We start from the raw sequence: 16,895 nt of genomic DNA, 5'->3' as shown, positions 1-16,895 counted from the left end.
AGTCAGGCGCATAGATACGACGGCGCATATGTGCACTTACGCGGCGTATCTCGAGATTTGTTGGCGTAAGTGCTACGTGAATCCGGGCCATTGTGTTTAGCTGGTTAGTAGACATAGAGGAGGAGAAAGAAGTGGGCTGTCATTTACCACTGTGTATACACCCACATGTGTGGCGCTCTAGTCACATGGGCTGCTCAGATGTGATGGCAAGGAAATGCTCAGCATAGAAACTCACTGAAAACTGAGTTGCCAACACTGCTCTGCAAAATACCCAACAGAAGATGGAGATAGGGAGCAGCAGGATCAAACAGTTTTTTTGCAGAATACAGAAAAGGAATTTGATAGTGACTGAGTATGAACAGCATGTAATGCACCATTTATTGATAGTTTTTATGATGTGAGTTTAGTGACACTTTAAAAATTTCAAGTATATATTTATGGTTGCTGAAGTTTTATTTGTCTGGCAGGATTGATTCTTGTATTTGATTGCTAGAGATTGGAAACGGATCATTTTAAAATTAGATAATAAAAAATGAGTGTGGTTTTGTAATGATTTTTTGTCACACAAGGAGGATAAAATTCCTGGTGTATTGGAGCGTTTATCCACTTTTGTAAGTTGTTCCGTTTTCCTTTTGCTGTGTTGCAGGTATGTTGTAGTCTTCAATCCTGTGGAGCAGAATCGTTTGTGTGTGGTCTCCGTTCTGGTGAACACCCCTCATGTCCGAGTGCTCACAGAGGAAGGACAGCCGATGGCCGTACAGATCAGTCCAGTATGGCAGTCTTTGACTGATATGAACCCTGATGTCTACCAGGTAACCGACAATGCTAATAATACTAATAATATCACATCACATCACATAATATCACATCATGAGACCTACTTCACACCATGTGCCGAGGCCTGCATTTCTCTGCAACAGACAGAGGGCCTGTTTACACCAGGAATCGCACAGGAACACGTTGCATGTTTCTTTGCGATTCATGCGTGGTGCAAATTGAGCCTATTCCTTTTAAGTGGGCTGGACCACACTAAAAGTAGTGCATGCACTTCTTCAAAAAACGAACTGCAACCAGATCACATGGTACTCCTATACCACGCAGTCCACTGCAGGGAAAAACGCTGTCTGCGATTTGCACTTGGGGTGTCATTAACATTGACACCCGTTGCACCCGTTGACACCTGTTGCAGATCACAGCTGCACTGTGTTTTGAATGTGTTTTGAATGTGGTGCGGGAAATAGCCACGGAACATGAGTTTCCCGCATTGTGTTCTGGTACTCGGGAAAACCATTTTCTATTTTTTTTTTTTTGTACCCTGTTGTGTGTTTTTTTTTTTTTGTACTTTTTTTTCTCCACAAAAAAACACACAATGCCAGCACTGTTTGTGCCCTGGTAGAAACCTGATTTAGAAAAAGAGGGCGAGGTCTAACCCCTGTCACTTAAACTTTAGGGCTTGTTCACACTGACCGCATGCTAAACGCTCTATCTTAGCATTCAGGCAGCTGTCAGTTTTTGACTGCAGTGAGGGGACAGTGTTTTTTATTTTTTTGCTAGAGAGGAGAGGTATTGGAACACCTGTCTGCTTTTTATTGCTGTCTGTGTCCCTGTTAGGGAGATTCAAACTCTTTGTCCTGTTTACCATTATCCTTGAAAGTAAAAAACAAAAACAAATTGTGGGTTGTCCCCGTAAAGGTAATAGAGGGGAAATCTTCCAATAGGGACACTAGTTCTGGTGACTAAGGTGACACCCAGGGATTCCCTCTCTTTGAAGGAATTTTCTCTTATTTCCTGTTTGGCTATGGGACAGGAAGCAAAGAGAAATCTCCCCTATTGAACATGGATGGCAAAAAAAAAAAAAAAAAAAAAAACTGACGGCAGTTCTAACTCTCCCTTACTCTATCCAAAATAAAGACATTTTTTTTTGCCTTTTAGTTACACTTTAACTATTATTCTTGCCATTTAAGTGGTGGTAAATGCCTCTTTAACGTTGTCCTACAAGTAGACTTATGTTACCTTATCTGTCTTACCTGTAGCTACTGTGAATATCTCCTAAACATGCTCCAATTAAGAGATATTCACATTGGCTCAAGCTGATGACATCACTGCAGAGCGGGCTGTACCACGATTGTGCTCCTGTGTGCATGAACGGGAGGGACATTGCAGCCTGGCCATTCAACTGCCCATAGAGCAAAAACTCGGAAGAAAGACCAAACAAAGATGTAAGAACCGGCAGGGCTCTGTGTGAAAGACACAACTTGTCAGCTACTTGGCGTGGACCAGGTAAGTTACCGACGCCACATTCTAAGGTAAGTATTTCATAATGAGCTAGTATGCGGTGCGTACTAGCTCATTATGCCTTTTGCCTACAGGTGACAAAAAACAAAAAATTATGGGACTATACAGCCACTTTAAACTGAGAATGTTTAGAAGATATTCACAGTAGCTACAGGTATGGTAATGTAAGCTTACTTGTAGGACAACATTAAAGAGGAGTTTACTATCATTTTAAAAATGACAAGAATAATAATTTTGATAATGTTTTTTTCCTTTCTTACATTGTTCTTACAACTCTGTGAAATGTTCTGTTATTGCAGGTCTCTTTCACTGCCCGTTTGCCCTCACTTGGCCTGAGCATCTTTCAGTTGTACACTGCATTTGATGCACACACTACCCTGAAGTCCAGTGTCCGGGTGTACCTCCATGGCAGGGACCTGACTATAAAGAAGCAGGATGTGTTTCCAGTGAAGATCTTGGAGACCAACACTGACGACTTCTATCTGGAGAATCAGTACATGCAGGTCTGGTTTTCTGGCACCACCGGGCTGTTAAAGGTGAGAGGATCAACTGTTTATCAGTTATAAGGATGGTAAACATTTAGTAGCAGTTACCCAAATTCTAAAATGCATTATAAATGCCTGTATAAGTGGGTCAGTAATCCCAAATGACAGCTTCATTAATGTAATCATTTATAGGTAAATTAGTTTTAGTAGCTTACCATTACATTTGGTAAATATGTTAAAATTGAATGCCAGGAATTGCAAAACGTAAAAAAATCTGCCAAGTTATAAGTTCAAAAAGGTTAAAAGCCATGGGCAAAAGTTTTGAGAATGACAAATGGTTTTCACGAAGTCTGCTACTTCAGTGTTTTTAGATCTTCTTCTTTTTGTCAGATGTTGCTATGGTATACCGATATATAAAATTACAAGCATTTCGTGAGTGTCAAAGGCTTTTATTGACAATTACATTAAGTTTATGCAAAGAGTCAATATTTGTAATGTTGGCACGTCCTTTTTAAGACCTCTGCAATTCTCCCTGGCATGCTGTCAATCAACTTTTGGGTCTCATGCTGAGTGATGGCAGCCCATTCTTGCATAATCAAGATTTGGAGTTTGTCAGCAGGTGTGTGTGTTTTTTTTTTTTTTTTGTTTTTTTTATATATATATGTTCCCCCGCCTCTTGAGGATTGGCCACAAGTTCTCAATGGGATTAAGGTCTGGGGAGTTTCCTGTCCATGGACCCAAAATGTCAATGTTTTGGTCCTCAAGCCACTTGGTTATCACTTTTGCCTTATGACAAGGTGCTCCATCATGCTGGAAAAGGCATTGTCATCACCAAACTGTTCTTGGATGGTTGGGAGAAGTTTCTCTTGGAGGATGTTTTTGTACCATTCTTTATTCATGGTGGTGTTAAGCAAAATTGTGAGTGAGCCCACACATGAATGGTATTGGTATGCTTTACTGTTGGCATGACACAGGCCTAATGGTAGATCTCACCTTTTCTTCTCCAGGAAAAGTTTTTTTTCAGATGCCCCAAACAATCAAAGGGGATTCATCAGAGAAAATGACTTTACTCCAGTCCTCGGCAGTACAATCCCTGTACCTTTTGCAGAATATCAGTCTGTCCCTGATATTTTTCCTGGAGAGAAGTGGCTTCTTTGCTGCCCTTCTTGACACCAGGCCATCCTCCAAAAAGTCTTCACCTCACTTTTTTTTCTTTAGATCTGCGGTGGTGCCAAATCCTGTAACGAAAACACCCGTAAGTGTACAAAAAAATGTGCATGTGAACACACAAAAAAGTGCACTTAAGGGTGTGCTTTTTGTCCACCCCCTGAAGGGTAGGACTTATACCCTGTCCCCCGGGATGCAAGGCTCCTGAAGGGCGCATAGGTTAACATGATCTGCCTAGCTAGAAGTCCTGGCAGACCTGTCAGCCGAAGCCATCCCCGAATTCCAAGTCAGGGAAACTCTCCCGAGTCATTTTCAGCTGCTCTGCCTGCCCTCTTCTGTTGCTTAATCATGGAAGGCTTTGTTTTGTATGAAACCATCCATGAAATTCAAAGTACTGAATTGACAGGGGAGGGGCAGGCAGAGCTACTGCTGTGTAGCAGAGCGCATCTCCCCTGTCAGAGATCTAGGAGTTTAGTGCTAACTCCAATGCAAAGCAAAGCATTGGAGCCTGGGTCCCAGGACATTCTGAGCCCTACCGGACCTCACTTATCTCACTTTTGGTTCCTCACCTGTACCTTTGTACCTAAACAATTTGGCTATAGCAGCACTACTCACTGGGACCCCATATGTATTTCCTGTATTTTACGCAGATTCCCTTCCATATCTACCCCCTTGGCCGCCGTGGAAGATATTCTTTCCGTGGCTGTTTTGGGCGTTTGAGCTGACGGGACACTTGCTCCTAGATTTTCTCCTGATGAAGCGATTTTTTATCGCGAAACTAGTAGAGACCCCTCGTACCGTGACTCCAACACTCACCTGGATCCCCTACTTGGGGACTGCACCTTCGGTGACTTGATCGGTTGTCACGATATGTGTACCGTTTTAATTGTCTTTTATGTCTGTTTTTTATTTCTTGTCTTTTGTTACTATATTAATAAATTGATTTTTTTTGATACAACTGCTCTTTTCTGAGTTTACCCACTCATCTTGTACCGAAATAGTCCTCGCTTCCCACCCTGTTTTGTTTCACAATAGTTGGCCTGCAATGCCAAATGTTACCAGCAGATGGCATGTAAAATTTTAAAGTGGCACTAAACCTAAATTTTCTAAAACTGCGAGCAGGCAGCTTTTGTTCTGCAGTAATACAAACTTACCTGCCTGCTCACAGAATTCTATATAATGCACACTTCGCTTCGCAGCTCACTATGCATTCCCGACAAACTTTGGCTATGCCAGACTGATCGATTGACTCGCATGCTCTGGGTGACATCATCCCCTAACGGCCATTTAAGAGGCAGAAAAATGGGTAGATGACAGCGGCCGGCGAAGGATGTACAACACCATCTTATATAGTGTTGTGCTATCCTTTAAGTGAACAACATAAATTTTTATTTCAAAATTTCTCATACTTGCATTGGTGTGCATAAATATCCCAAAAAAATACTTTTTAAAAAGTTTTTCCTTGCACTTCATATGATAAACTTATTAAAAATATTGCACAAAATACCATATATGTGTGTGTGTGTGTGTGTGTGTGTGTGATATATATATATATATATATATAATATATATAACCAAGGTATAAAAGCCACCCATTCATTAACGGTGAGATAATGACTAGATAAAAAGTCTTATCGGGACATATCGACTGTCCATATTCCATCAATGTATTGCATGCAGTAAATTACACAAATCTTCAATTGTGAAAAATCCAGTGCCAAATTCCACTGTCACCAATCCTCCAGCAGTGTCTGCTCACCTCCACTTATTGACCTAGGTAGATCAAATGCACTTTATTATATAATGGTTGTATATCCACCATCTGGCTGTTGGTGCTCACATCCCATCGTATTTGTTCCTTTAGGAGACCGGATCAGGCTGCCTCTAATCACAGTATGGCTTGGACGTTAAATGTAGAAACTCTCATTGCGCAACACCCAAATAGATTTATCACCATTTATTACTAATAAAAATGCACTCACAACCAAAACAAAGCTTTGTGTAGTGTGTACCAATGTATAACAAGTGGCTCTCACCACACTTCCGGTTTTCCGTCTATCCAGCCGCAACGTCACTGGCTCCACCCCAAGCGTTGCATTACTGGTCACTTGACTTTCTCTGGGAAGGTGAGGGCTGTAACTGCTGCATGGCTGGAAGGTGGAAGTGACAAATCTTTGGGTGTTTCGTTATACGTTATATCAGAGTAACAAAGGAGTACTGTGGAAGGGATCAGAAGCGGATAAGGGATTTTAATTGTAAATGTAAATTCAACTTTACAACGTTATCATTGTATGGCTTGATAATTGGACACATCTTAAATGAACTTTGTGTACTTGCCAATGATTTACCAAACCTTCAGATTATTTTGAAGCATCCTGCAATCTTACCTTGCTGCTTAACCCAACATCCTTGATCTGCAGACCTAGAGCCTCCAGAAATCTGATACAAATACCAGCACATTCCATCTCCTTGTAATAGCATGGAAAGAAAAAATCATCCTGGACTGCCGCACTCTGATTGGGCAAATTTTATTTCAAAAATCGCAAAGGATAAAATCTAAAAAGCTGCAAAGTAATCCAAAAGTCATACAAAACAGCCAAAAACACAAATTGTTGACGTACAGGGACAAATGTCTGACGTGTTTCACATCTTAATTTGATGCTTACTCATAGCTATGAACATGATTTTTTTCTTTCCATTGATTAGTGCAGAGCCAGCACCTGTTGGTGTAACAGGGCGGGAGCGAAAAACAGGGGTCTGAGGGTTTGGAGTGGTACTTTTTCCATTGTTTGCTCCTTGTAATAGCGTGGTCTTGTATAGCTGGTTGTAGTGTTTTTTTTTTTTTTTCTAAAGGCTCTGGCAGTAGGTTTGAACAGTACAGCACAGGAGACCCAGGATTGCTGCTACAAAGTTTGATGGTTAGGTAATCAGTCGTATACAGACTCCAGGTTTACTTTAAGGCTACTTTCACACTGGGTAGTTTTACAGGCATTTTTGCGCTAAAAATAGCACCTGTAAACGGCCTCTTCTGCAGCCCCAGTGTGCTTTTCCACTGGGGCGGTGCGCTTGCAGGACAGGAAAAAAAAGTCCTGTAAGCAGCATATTTGGTGCGGTGTGGGAGTCCTAAACCGCCCCTGCCATTGAAATCTATAGGCACCTCTGCAAAAATCAGCAGCGCTTTTAACCCCTTTTCGGCTACTAGCGGGTGCTAAAAGCGCACCGCTAACGGCCGAAAAGCGGCGCTAAAACTAGCGGCGCTTTCCAGTCATTGTGGCCAGCACCTCAGTTTAAAAGTGGCCTAAGTAGTCTTCAAATGAAGATTTCTATTAAATTCTATTTCAAATTGATTATATAACTATATATGTTGGCCATTAAAAATAATTCAGGTTTGCATAAAATATTGTATATTCGAGACAATAAATGGTAGTAATTTAGATCAAGGGTTAAAGCTATATTAAACCCAAAAGCAATAATTTTATTATATTGTAGCTTATCAATTCTTAGATGTGGTGGCTGCAATAGTTTTCTTTTTTAGGTTTTCTTTCTTCTATTTTCCTCTGGTGATCTGACTAGCAAGTCTGTTATTCAAAAGAACAAGCTCCCTTGCAGATGTATCAGTTACACGAATGAGACAAACCATTCAACACTGGCAGGGTTACTTATAATGATTTTTTTTTTTTTAAAGCGATTGTAAAGGTAAAAAAAGAGCAAATCTCCTTGGGTCCCCCATTGGCCCCTCCGCTTTGTACAGTGCCCCCATGGGAAGCTTTTTCCCGAGCCCCGCTGTTGCGTCCTTTGACACAGACAGTGGAACTTGGCTCCACCCTTGTCACTGGCTTTGATTGACAACACTGGGAGCCAATGGCTCCCGGTGCCCAAGCAAAGCCAGAGGGACCTGGAAGTGAGAGGGGAGAAGAGCCACAGTTGTGCTCGGATAAGTAAAAGAGGAAGGGAGGTTGAATGCTGAAAGACCCACTTTTAATGTAAAACCTTTATACCAAAAGGCAAAAAAAGTCTTGCTATAACCTTTATAAAGTGTTAGCTGAGGATTGGCTTTTAATTGTTTGCATATTGAAATCTGCTAGTACATCCAACACCCTCCCCCCCCCCAGAATGCTGCTGTCCAAATGTGCCCCCTGTGCTCCTACATCCAGAGTGGAGGCACTCTAATACAGGAGGTGTGTTACTGGCCAAATCACCAGTTTTATACAGAGGGGGGGGGGGGGCCTAAAATATACAAATGCAGCCATCACATTGGTAAGCTGCAGTGTATTAGATTTTTGGTTGTAATACTGCTTAAAGGAGGAAGAGAAATATTCATGAAGCGGTGCTTGCATCCTATAAACTAAAGGTGTGTTTCTGGTCCAAACAGCAGGATGTTGTAATTTAATGGCAGTAGTAATAACTTCTGTTAGTGGCAGCCGGAGGTTCACTACAAGCTACAAAAAGATACTTTGCCACAAACCTTGCATTACTGAAAACCCCAATAGAGGCAATGGTGGATTGGTTCAGTAATATGGCACCTGGATGACCTCGCAGGCTGAATTAACTTGGTTTTCCATTTCACACCTTTAAAATGAGATGTACTGAAATCCTGTATGAGTTGGACATCAGTTTTTATTATATATTGATTTCTGCAGGGTATTAAACGAGCAGGAGAAGAGCTGGAACAGAAGATAAACATGGAATTTCTCATTTACGGAACACGTACTTCCAAGGATAAAAGTGGAGCCTATCTCTTCCTTCCTGATGGGGATGCCAAGGTACAGCGTCCACCATAAACGGTCCTGCATGTTCGGTTTCACCAAGAAATCTCTGTGGCATATATTTAGTACCATAACACAAGTGTGCCCTAATGTATCTTCTCTGCTCCTCCCCTTCTTCCACAGTCCCCAATCCACCTTCTGATAAGACAGAGCCTTTAAAGCAGGGATCTTCAAACTATGGCCCTCCAGCTGTTGCAGAAGTACACATCCCATGAGGCATTGTAAAACTCTGACATTCACAGACATGACTAGGCAAGATGGTAATTGTAGTTCCTGAACAATGGGAGGGCCGTAGTTTGAGGACCCCTGCTTTAAAGTCACACTGCTCATGCTCAGTTTTGTGTTGCTAGAGTTTTTTTTCTTGGGAGAGTGCATGTGATCAGCACAGGGCCAATCAGCACTGTCCAGACAAAGGGTCAGGGGTCATAGGACAGTCAGGAATGAAAACGCCTCATACAAGCCTTAACCGGACACTGATAGAAGTCACAAGACTGCTATGTATGGTTGACAAGAGAAGATATTTAATAGTTTATATTTACTAAATGAATTACATTTCCATGTTCTGTGTACTGTGGGAGACCAGATATAGTGAATGCAAGGTCTGAGTTTAGTAACACTTTAAGGCCTGAGAGAACAGAAACTATCATCTACTTATCCCAACAATTGCCCAACTGTAGGAGATACAAGATGGAGCCCACAAGCAAGCTTAACTGGAGCCTTTCCCCCGGCAGTCCCCCCTAGTGGCATTAATGCATATTTCTTGTTTGCAGACTTTGAGAAGTACAGTGTTACTTGAACTGTATTCCAGGATTTCAACAGTCTTCAACTGAGAGAACTTGCAATAATTTAAGACTTTACATAAAGTTTCAAATATTTAAGGTCTTCATGTTAAAAAGTTTGAATACCATGTCATAGATATTATTTATCATTTGTAAAAGAAAAACAGGGACATTAGAATCCACAGCAAGTTCCCTGTACTGTCTCTGTGTTAAAATGTCCCTGGGCTCCCAAGATTGCACATTCCAGCACACTAGGAGTTGACACAATGGAATGTGCAAACTTGGGAGCCCAGGGAAATGACAACACAGAGCACATGTAGGAGGAGAAATCGTACTGCTGTAACTAAGAATACCCGTTTTGGAATACATGCCGTTATAATCCATTAAGTGGCCACCGCTGTATGTGTTTTTTAAAATATATGCAGCTTCTCATACCTGCATTTCTGTCTGTGTATACACTGTATATTCCGCACATGTGACTCTGTCCGGGCTGCTTCTTGCCTCTCGTTTTCTCTTTCCTGACGTCAGTGGGAGTTCTCAGCCCTGCCCACCGGCTGTAGCTATCGGATCAGAAGAGAGGCGGGCGGGGCTGATGTCAGGAGAGACGTGGGAAGTGAGATGCGGGCCAGAGTGAACAGTCACATGTGCGGAATATACAGAGTATACAGACAGAAATGCAGGTATATAACACAGTATATTTTAAAAAGCACATGCAGCGGTGGCCACTAAATGGATTATAACGGCATGTATTACAAAACGGGTATTTTAAAAGACACATTTGGAGTGCTCTCCCGGGAGGGGCAAGTCGAAATGACGTCACCCGACATCGATTATTGGGGTCAGATGCATCAATGCCGCATCGGGGACCCCCGAATCGCGATGCAACGATTATATTCAGCACCTCTAATATATAACATATATAAACACATTATTATTATTTTTTTTTCTGATGACCTAATATTTCATCTTCTGTTCTTGACTTCTTAATGGTTTGTGTGTATATATATATATATATATATATATATATATATATATATATATACGTTTTTATTGGTTTGGGTGAGGACTTAATTAACAAGAAGATTTTCTGCTGTAATTCGGGATTTTCCTAGCTACCATGACGGAAAATCTGAGTTATATGATGACAGGAGGCGAGTATCTTGCATTAATCTTTCTTTTTAATGCTCATAGCAGAAACATAACATTTATTTCTTTAATAAAAATGTAGAAAAATTTCTTCAAAACTACAATACCCAGCAGCCCCGGGGACCCCTCCCCCTAGGCCACAGTCTCTATATAAGGGGCTGTCTGGGTCTCCTCCTCCTCTTTCTTTGTGCGATCTTTTGACATGACGTAAGCTTGTCGACTTGAACTTCGTTCCGTGTTGCTCGGGGACTCCTCCTCCGATGCTGGAAACCGGACCAACTGGGCCCTTCAACTTTCAACCGGTCGGCTATTATACCGTCAGAACAGTGTTCAACTGGAACAAAACAGAAGACCCATCATTCGGGAACTGCAGAAATTTGTATTACCGTCCGTATAGGCTTGGTCTCCACCCTTCAGTAACCTGAAATGATAAAAAGGTATCGTGATCGGGGTGGGTCGGGTGGGAAGATACTCGCCTCCTGTCATCATATAACTCAGATTTTCCGTCATGGTAGCTAGGAAAATCCCGAATTATATTTCAGACAGGAGGCTTCGTATCTTGCAAGTTTAAAGCTATCATACATTATACATACATATAAATACACAATCCTTAAAGTATAGAAGTGGAGACATGGTCCTGTGGTCGGAAATAATATTGCCGAAAGGTCGTTTCTGATGACCAATCTGCTGCTAGTAAAAGGTCCGAAAGTGAACCACCTGATGTGACCACTTTGGTAGCCATGGCACCTCTAGAGGAGTGAGCTCCAAAGAGCGATACGTCGATCCCGGCCAGTTCCATGGCCGTTCTCACCCATCTGGCTAATGATGCTGAAGACACTGGGAGGTGAGGTTTCACGTATGAGATCAATAATTGATTATGATCAAGTGACCGCAGGGATGCAGTTCTTGATTCGTATTGTTGAAGACATCGAACCACACAGATATGTGGATGGTCAGGAAAGAATGGATAAAATACTGTATGAATTCCCGTCTTTGTCCTACGAACCACGGAAAAACGTACCCCTTCTGGCGAGAATTGACGCCGGGATATGTCTAATGCCCTAACATCTGAAACTCTTTTGATGGAAATCAGACATAGAAGGGTAGCGAGTTTAATCGAAAGCTTCTTCAACGAGAGGGCGTCATTGTCCTCCCAAGTGCTGAAAAGTTCCAGAACCCTGTTGACGTCCCACGTAACTTGGTATCTAGGCCGAGGGGGGCGTTTGAACTTCACCCCCCGGAGAAGCCGACAAACCAAGGGGTGTCTGCCTACAGGCAAAGTGTCTACAGGGCAATGATAAGCCGAAATGGCTGATCTATAGACATTCAATGAACTGTAGGATTTACCGGTCTCATAAGAATCAGCTAGATAGTTCACTATGTCTGATATAGGTGCATGAACGGCATTAACTTGCCGTCGATCACACCAACGAACCCATAGGGACCAGGCAGATCTGTACGCCGATCTAGTCCCTGGGGCCCAGGCCAGGGCGAGGCGGTCTCTAGCCGATTGTGAAATATCGCAATCGGTGTCTGCGACCCCGAAACCAACCACGCTAGGAGATGCAGGTTGCCGTCCAGTATCAGTGGATGATAACTTCCGGATGTGTTGGACAGGAGATGATGAGAGAATGGAAGTAGTCGAGGGTAATCGATCGCCATTCCCAGGAGAAGTGGGAACCATGGTTGAGTCGGCCACCAAGGGGTGACCAACACCACTGTCGCCATCTGACTTGCCACCTGGAGGAGTGTCCTGGTGATCATGTTGAATGGAGGGAACGCATAATGCGTCCCCCGCGTCCAGAATTGTCGGAACGCGTCGACTGCTGTCGCCTCTGGATCCGGCCTCCAGCTGTAAAAGCGTGGTAGTTGCCGGTTGAGGCGGGAAGCGAAGAGGTCCGTGTGTAAAGGACCCCACAGGTTTTGTAATGATAGGAAAACCGTACGATCCAGCGACCAGTCGCTGGAGTCTGTAAGATACCGAGAGTTCCAATCCGCAACCGTGTTGGATATGCCTGGAAGGTATTCTGCTACTGGGGTGACATTTATGGAAAGGCAGTATTGCCAAAACTCGGACGCAATGTCCGCCAGAATTTTGGATTTTGTGCCTCCCAAGCGGTTGATATACTGTACCGCTGCCACGTTGTCCATGCGTAAAAGTACGCACTTGTTGGCCGTATGAGGAATAAAACTCCTGATCGCAAAATATGCTGCCAGGAGTTCCAGGCCATTGATATGGAGGAGAGACTCTCTCTCGGACCATTTCCCTCCGGTGGTAAGGTGTCCGCATCGGGCACCCCAGCCTTGGCGACTCGCGTCGGATTCTAAGATCACGTCGGGGTAGGAGTTGAAAATCGTCCTGCCATTCCATGCCACAGCGTGGCGAAGCCACCATAGCAATTCCTCTATGGCGTCTGGGTCCAACGGAACTTCGTCCGCGTATCGTAGGCCTTGGCGTAAATGTAATGTTTTGAGTCTCTGTAGAGCTCGATAATGCAAGGGGGCCGGGAATATTGCTTGAATAGAGGCCGATAGGAGGCCTACTATGCGAGCTATCACCCGTAAGGATACTAAGCCTTTGCGTAACGTGGCTCTGATTTCCTTGCGAATCAACGCCAATTTTGACTTGGGCAAGAGAAGCATAGCCTGTTTGGTGTCTACTAGAAACCCCAGGAATTCCATTTCCTGAGAGGGATCCAGGGTAGACTTCTTGAAATTGATGAGGAACCCGAGTTCCGTCAATAGGGAAACCGCCCATTGGCTGTGTAATGAGGCTTGTCGTCTGGAGCGTGCCAAAATTAGCATGTCGTCCAGATAAATAATTAGGCGAACGCCCCTGCTCCTCAGAGCGGCTACTACCGGTTTGAGGAGCTTGGTGAAACACCAGGGGGCTGATGACAATCCGAATGGGAGGCAGGTGAATTGCCACATTCGGTCCTTCCACCGAAATCTTAGGAAGGATTGAGATTCGGTGTGCATAGGGACAGTAAGGTACGCGTCTTTTAAATCTATCTTCACTAGCCAGTCTCCTGGCCAGAGGAGGTCGCGTAGCAGATGGATACCCTCCATCTTGAAATGGCGGTAGGCCACATGTTGGTTGAGTTCTCTTAAATTTATGACGGGGCGGTAGCCACCGTCCTTCTTCTTGACCAGGAATATGTTGCTGATAAACCCGGGCGAGCAGGAATCTACCTCCCGAACCGCCCCTTTGGACAGAAGCTCTTTGAGTTCCTCGTCTATTAAGTCCACATTTTGGGAAGAAAAATGGATGGGTTGGGGTATCACATTCAGGGTCGGGTGAGATGAGTTCTATCCGGTATCCTGATACCGTATTGAGAATCCACGCGTCTGCCGAAGTCGTGAACCAGACGTGGGAAAAATACATCAGCCTGCCCCCCACCAGTGTGTGTGGAATTGAGTGTAGGTGTGTACTCACCGGTCGGAGGTCTAGACCTTGGGAATCCACGTCCCCCGCGTCCTCTCCAGGGACGTCCTCGTGGTGGGAAGAAGGGAGCTGGATGGGCCATAGGCATGGCGTATGGTTGTGGAGCAGGCGTGTACTGCTGGCTAGGTGGTCTAGAGTAGGGCCTGTATGGGGCAGTGCGGCCGGTAGAACGCCCTCTGCTTCTACCGGCCTTCCCAAAAACCTTTCCAGGTTGTGATTTCCTCAGCGAGGTCTGTGCCTTGTCCAAGCTTGAGAAAAGGCTGATGAATTTATTGATGTTCTTGATCAGATCATCCCCAAACAGTAGACCCTCTGCGGATGGTCCTGGCTCGTTTTCCGCTAGGTGGCTAAGTTGGGGGTCCAATTTCATCAAAATGGAGCGGCGACGCTCCACTGAGCAGGTTGTGTTTGCGGTACCCAATAGGCAGATTGCGCGTTGGGCCCAACCTCTCAACTGTGTCAGGTCTATAGGTTGGGTTGTTGAAGCCGCTTGCTCTGACAAGTTTAGTATTTTAGTGAGTGGACCTAGTAGGTCCAGTATGCGGTCCTGGATGGCTTTGAAGGACCTCTCAATGCCCTTTTTGGAGTACTTTCCAGATCTAGTAAGATATTTTAGGAGCACCGGGTCTATTTCCGGGGTGCTCGCCACCTTGTTTGCCACGTATGGCCTGGGGCATTCCGCTCGTAGTTTGTTACGGTTTGCCCTGTCCAAGGACCGTCTGGTCCATAGTTCGAGGTATTGGGCCACATGGGGTAATGGGGCCCAATCCCCTGAGCGGGGGTGTGATATTTCGTCAGGGTTAAAAAGAGATTGACCCTGCGAATCCAGAATGGCCGTTTGTTGCACCTCGGTGTTGGCGTCCTGACATTCCGCCGTAAACCCCGCATCATCCTCGTCCTCTAGGTCTGAGTCAGAGGTCTCGGCTCTGTCAGATACCTCGGACTCGTCTTCGGACGTCTCAAATGAGTCCGGTTTAATCCGCCTGGCGGATTTTTGCCCCCTTTTAAACTCCTTGGGGTTCAAGGGTCGGTTTAGGTCATTTGTATGCGGGGTGCGGCAGACCGGTTCGGGTCCTGCCTGGGGCACATTATAATCTTCCCCTGCCGGGGAGTCGAAGTGCACTGTTAAGTGCTTTACTTTCTGGGTTGCTTTACCCTTAGGAGGGTGGCATCCCGAGGTGGACGGTACGGTCTGATTTACAGTATTGGCAGCCAGTGCTGCTTGGATGGACTTGTTAATCAAGTCCTGTATTTGGGTCGTGGATATCAGGTGTGAAACATCCAGGTCCACCTCATCAGCCAGTCCAGCAAAGCCAGATGCGTGACCGTCCGCTGCCATTTCCAGCTAGCCTTGCTATTTTATTTATTTTAGTACAATTTATTTTAGGTTTTAATTCAGAGATCGTCAGGGATAAATCACTGACAATCAATCAAGGGTTAATTTATCTTTCTCTGGTATGAGTGTACCGTACAGTAGTACAGTCACTGGGATTCAAGGGAGACCTGTACCAAAACAATTGGAGGGAAAATTGGTGTAATAGTATACAGCACAGCCGTGCAGTATACTGGCAATGGGGGTAGGGGAGAGACGTTCCCCCAAGTTATGCAGCGGTCCCTGAGGTATTTGGGGAGAGATGTTCCCCAGAACAATACAGTGGTACCTGTGCCTTTAATGATTCCGATGGGGGGGGAAGCGGTAGCGCTATTGCCAGCCAGCAGTGTGCCTCTGTCTCCGTCTGCTCGACAGTGGAGGAGAGAGGGTACTGCTCGTGGAAGTCCCCGGCCGTAATCTCGCGAGATCACGGCCGGGAGCGCTGTGATAGGTCGCCTGAGGACTGCAGAGTGACGTAGGCTCTCCTGTCACTAGCCGCACCCTCAGGCAGAGAGAGAAAGCCCGCGAAGCGGTGTGCACGGGGGGGGGGGGGAGCGGGGGAAGACGCTGCAGAGGGGACAGGTTGCCTGTCAGACCATGACAGGAGAAACGCACTATGCTGACAGAAAGGAAAATAGAACCGGGATAGCGATAAAACGCAGTATCCCGGTCCTAGAGGGACAATAACCTGTCACCAATGTGTAAATAAGATAAACAATTAAATATACAATTATTTAAGACAATGATTATTAGACAAAATTGACAATATATATAATAAACAATAGAATGGTACTTATCTTGCCATGAGCAGAAAGAAAGAGGAGGAGGAGACCCAGACAGCCCCTTATATAGAGACTGTGGCCTAGGGGGAGGGGTCCCCGGGGCTGCTGGGTATTGTAGTTTTGAAGAAATTTTTCTACATTTTTATTAAAGAAATAAATGTTATGTTTCTGCTATGAGCATTAAAAAGAAAGATTAATGCAAGATACGAAGCCTCCTGTCTGAAATATAATTAACTTTTTTCTATGTCTGTGATTGTCCTGCAGTGAAATACCACAAATGGTTGGATTTTGTTTGAGATCATATTTTTTCAACCATAAACAATTCACGCATGTGTGCAATATTTGCAGTGTATGTTAAGTATGTTTTTGATATTGCAGCAGTACACCCCTAAAGATCCCCCTGTGGTAAGAATTACTGAAGGACCATTCTTTTCAGAGGTGACTTGTCTATTTCAACATGTTCAGCAGACAATGAGGCTTTACAACTTACCAGGTCAGTGGTTTTTCAATTTTTATTTATTTTAATATTTGGACATTCATGAATATTAAACTAAAATGACAGCTGTACTTTCAAATAGTTGCCTTTTTAATTTGCCTTTACCCGCTCTTCATAGTGCCCCCAGATGTCCCATGCTCACCAGTCTTCGCTCCTGACAAA

At 44.3% G+C, this 16,895-nt stretch overlaps 1 protein-coding gene across 3 annotated transcripts in view; it reads left to right on the top strand.

Moving 5' to 3' along the window:
• MAN2A2 (mannosidase alpha class 2A member 2) overlaps positions 1-16,895 on the top strand; it is a 185,109-nt gene that overhangs the window by 145,617 nt on the left and 22,597 nt on the right. For all 3 annotated transcript variants that reach the window (XM_040342482.1, XM_040342484.1, XM_040342483.1), the window contains exons 14-17: positions 647-812; positions 2,595-2,831; positions 8,588-8,710; positions 16,616-16,730. In XM_040342482.1, coding sequence (XP_040198416.1) covers positions 647-812; positions 2,595-2,831; positions 8,588-8,710; positions 16,616-16,730 — 641 coding nt within the window. The remainder of the gene's footprint in view (positions 1-646; positions 813-2,594; positions 2,832-8,587; positions 8,711-16,615; positions 16,731-16,895) is intronic.

Source organism: Rana temporaria, chromosome 3, assembly GCF_905171775.1.
Source record: "Rana temporaria chromosome 3, aRanTem1.1, whole genome shotgun sequence".
Taxonomy (NCBI): domain Eukaryota; kingdom Metazoa; phylum Chordata; class Amphibia; order Anura; family Ranidae; genus Rana; species Rana temporaria.
Note: the sequence above shows the minus strand (reverse complement) of the source record. Positions and strands in the feature narration are given on the sequence as shown.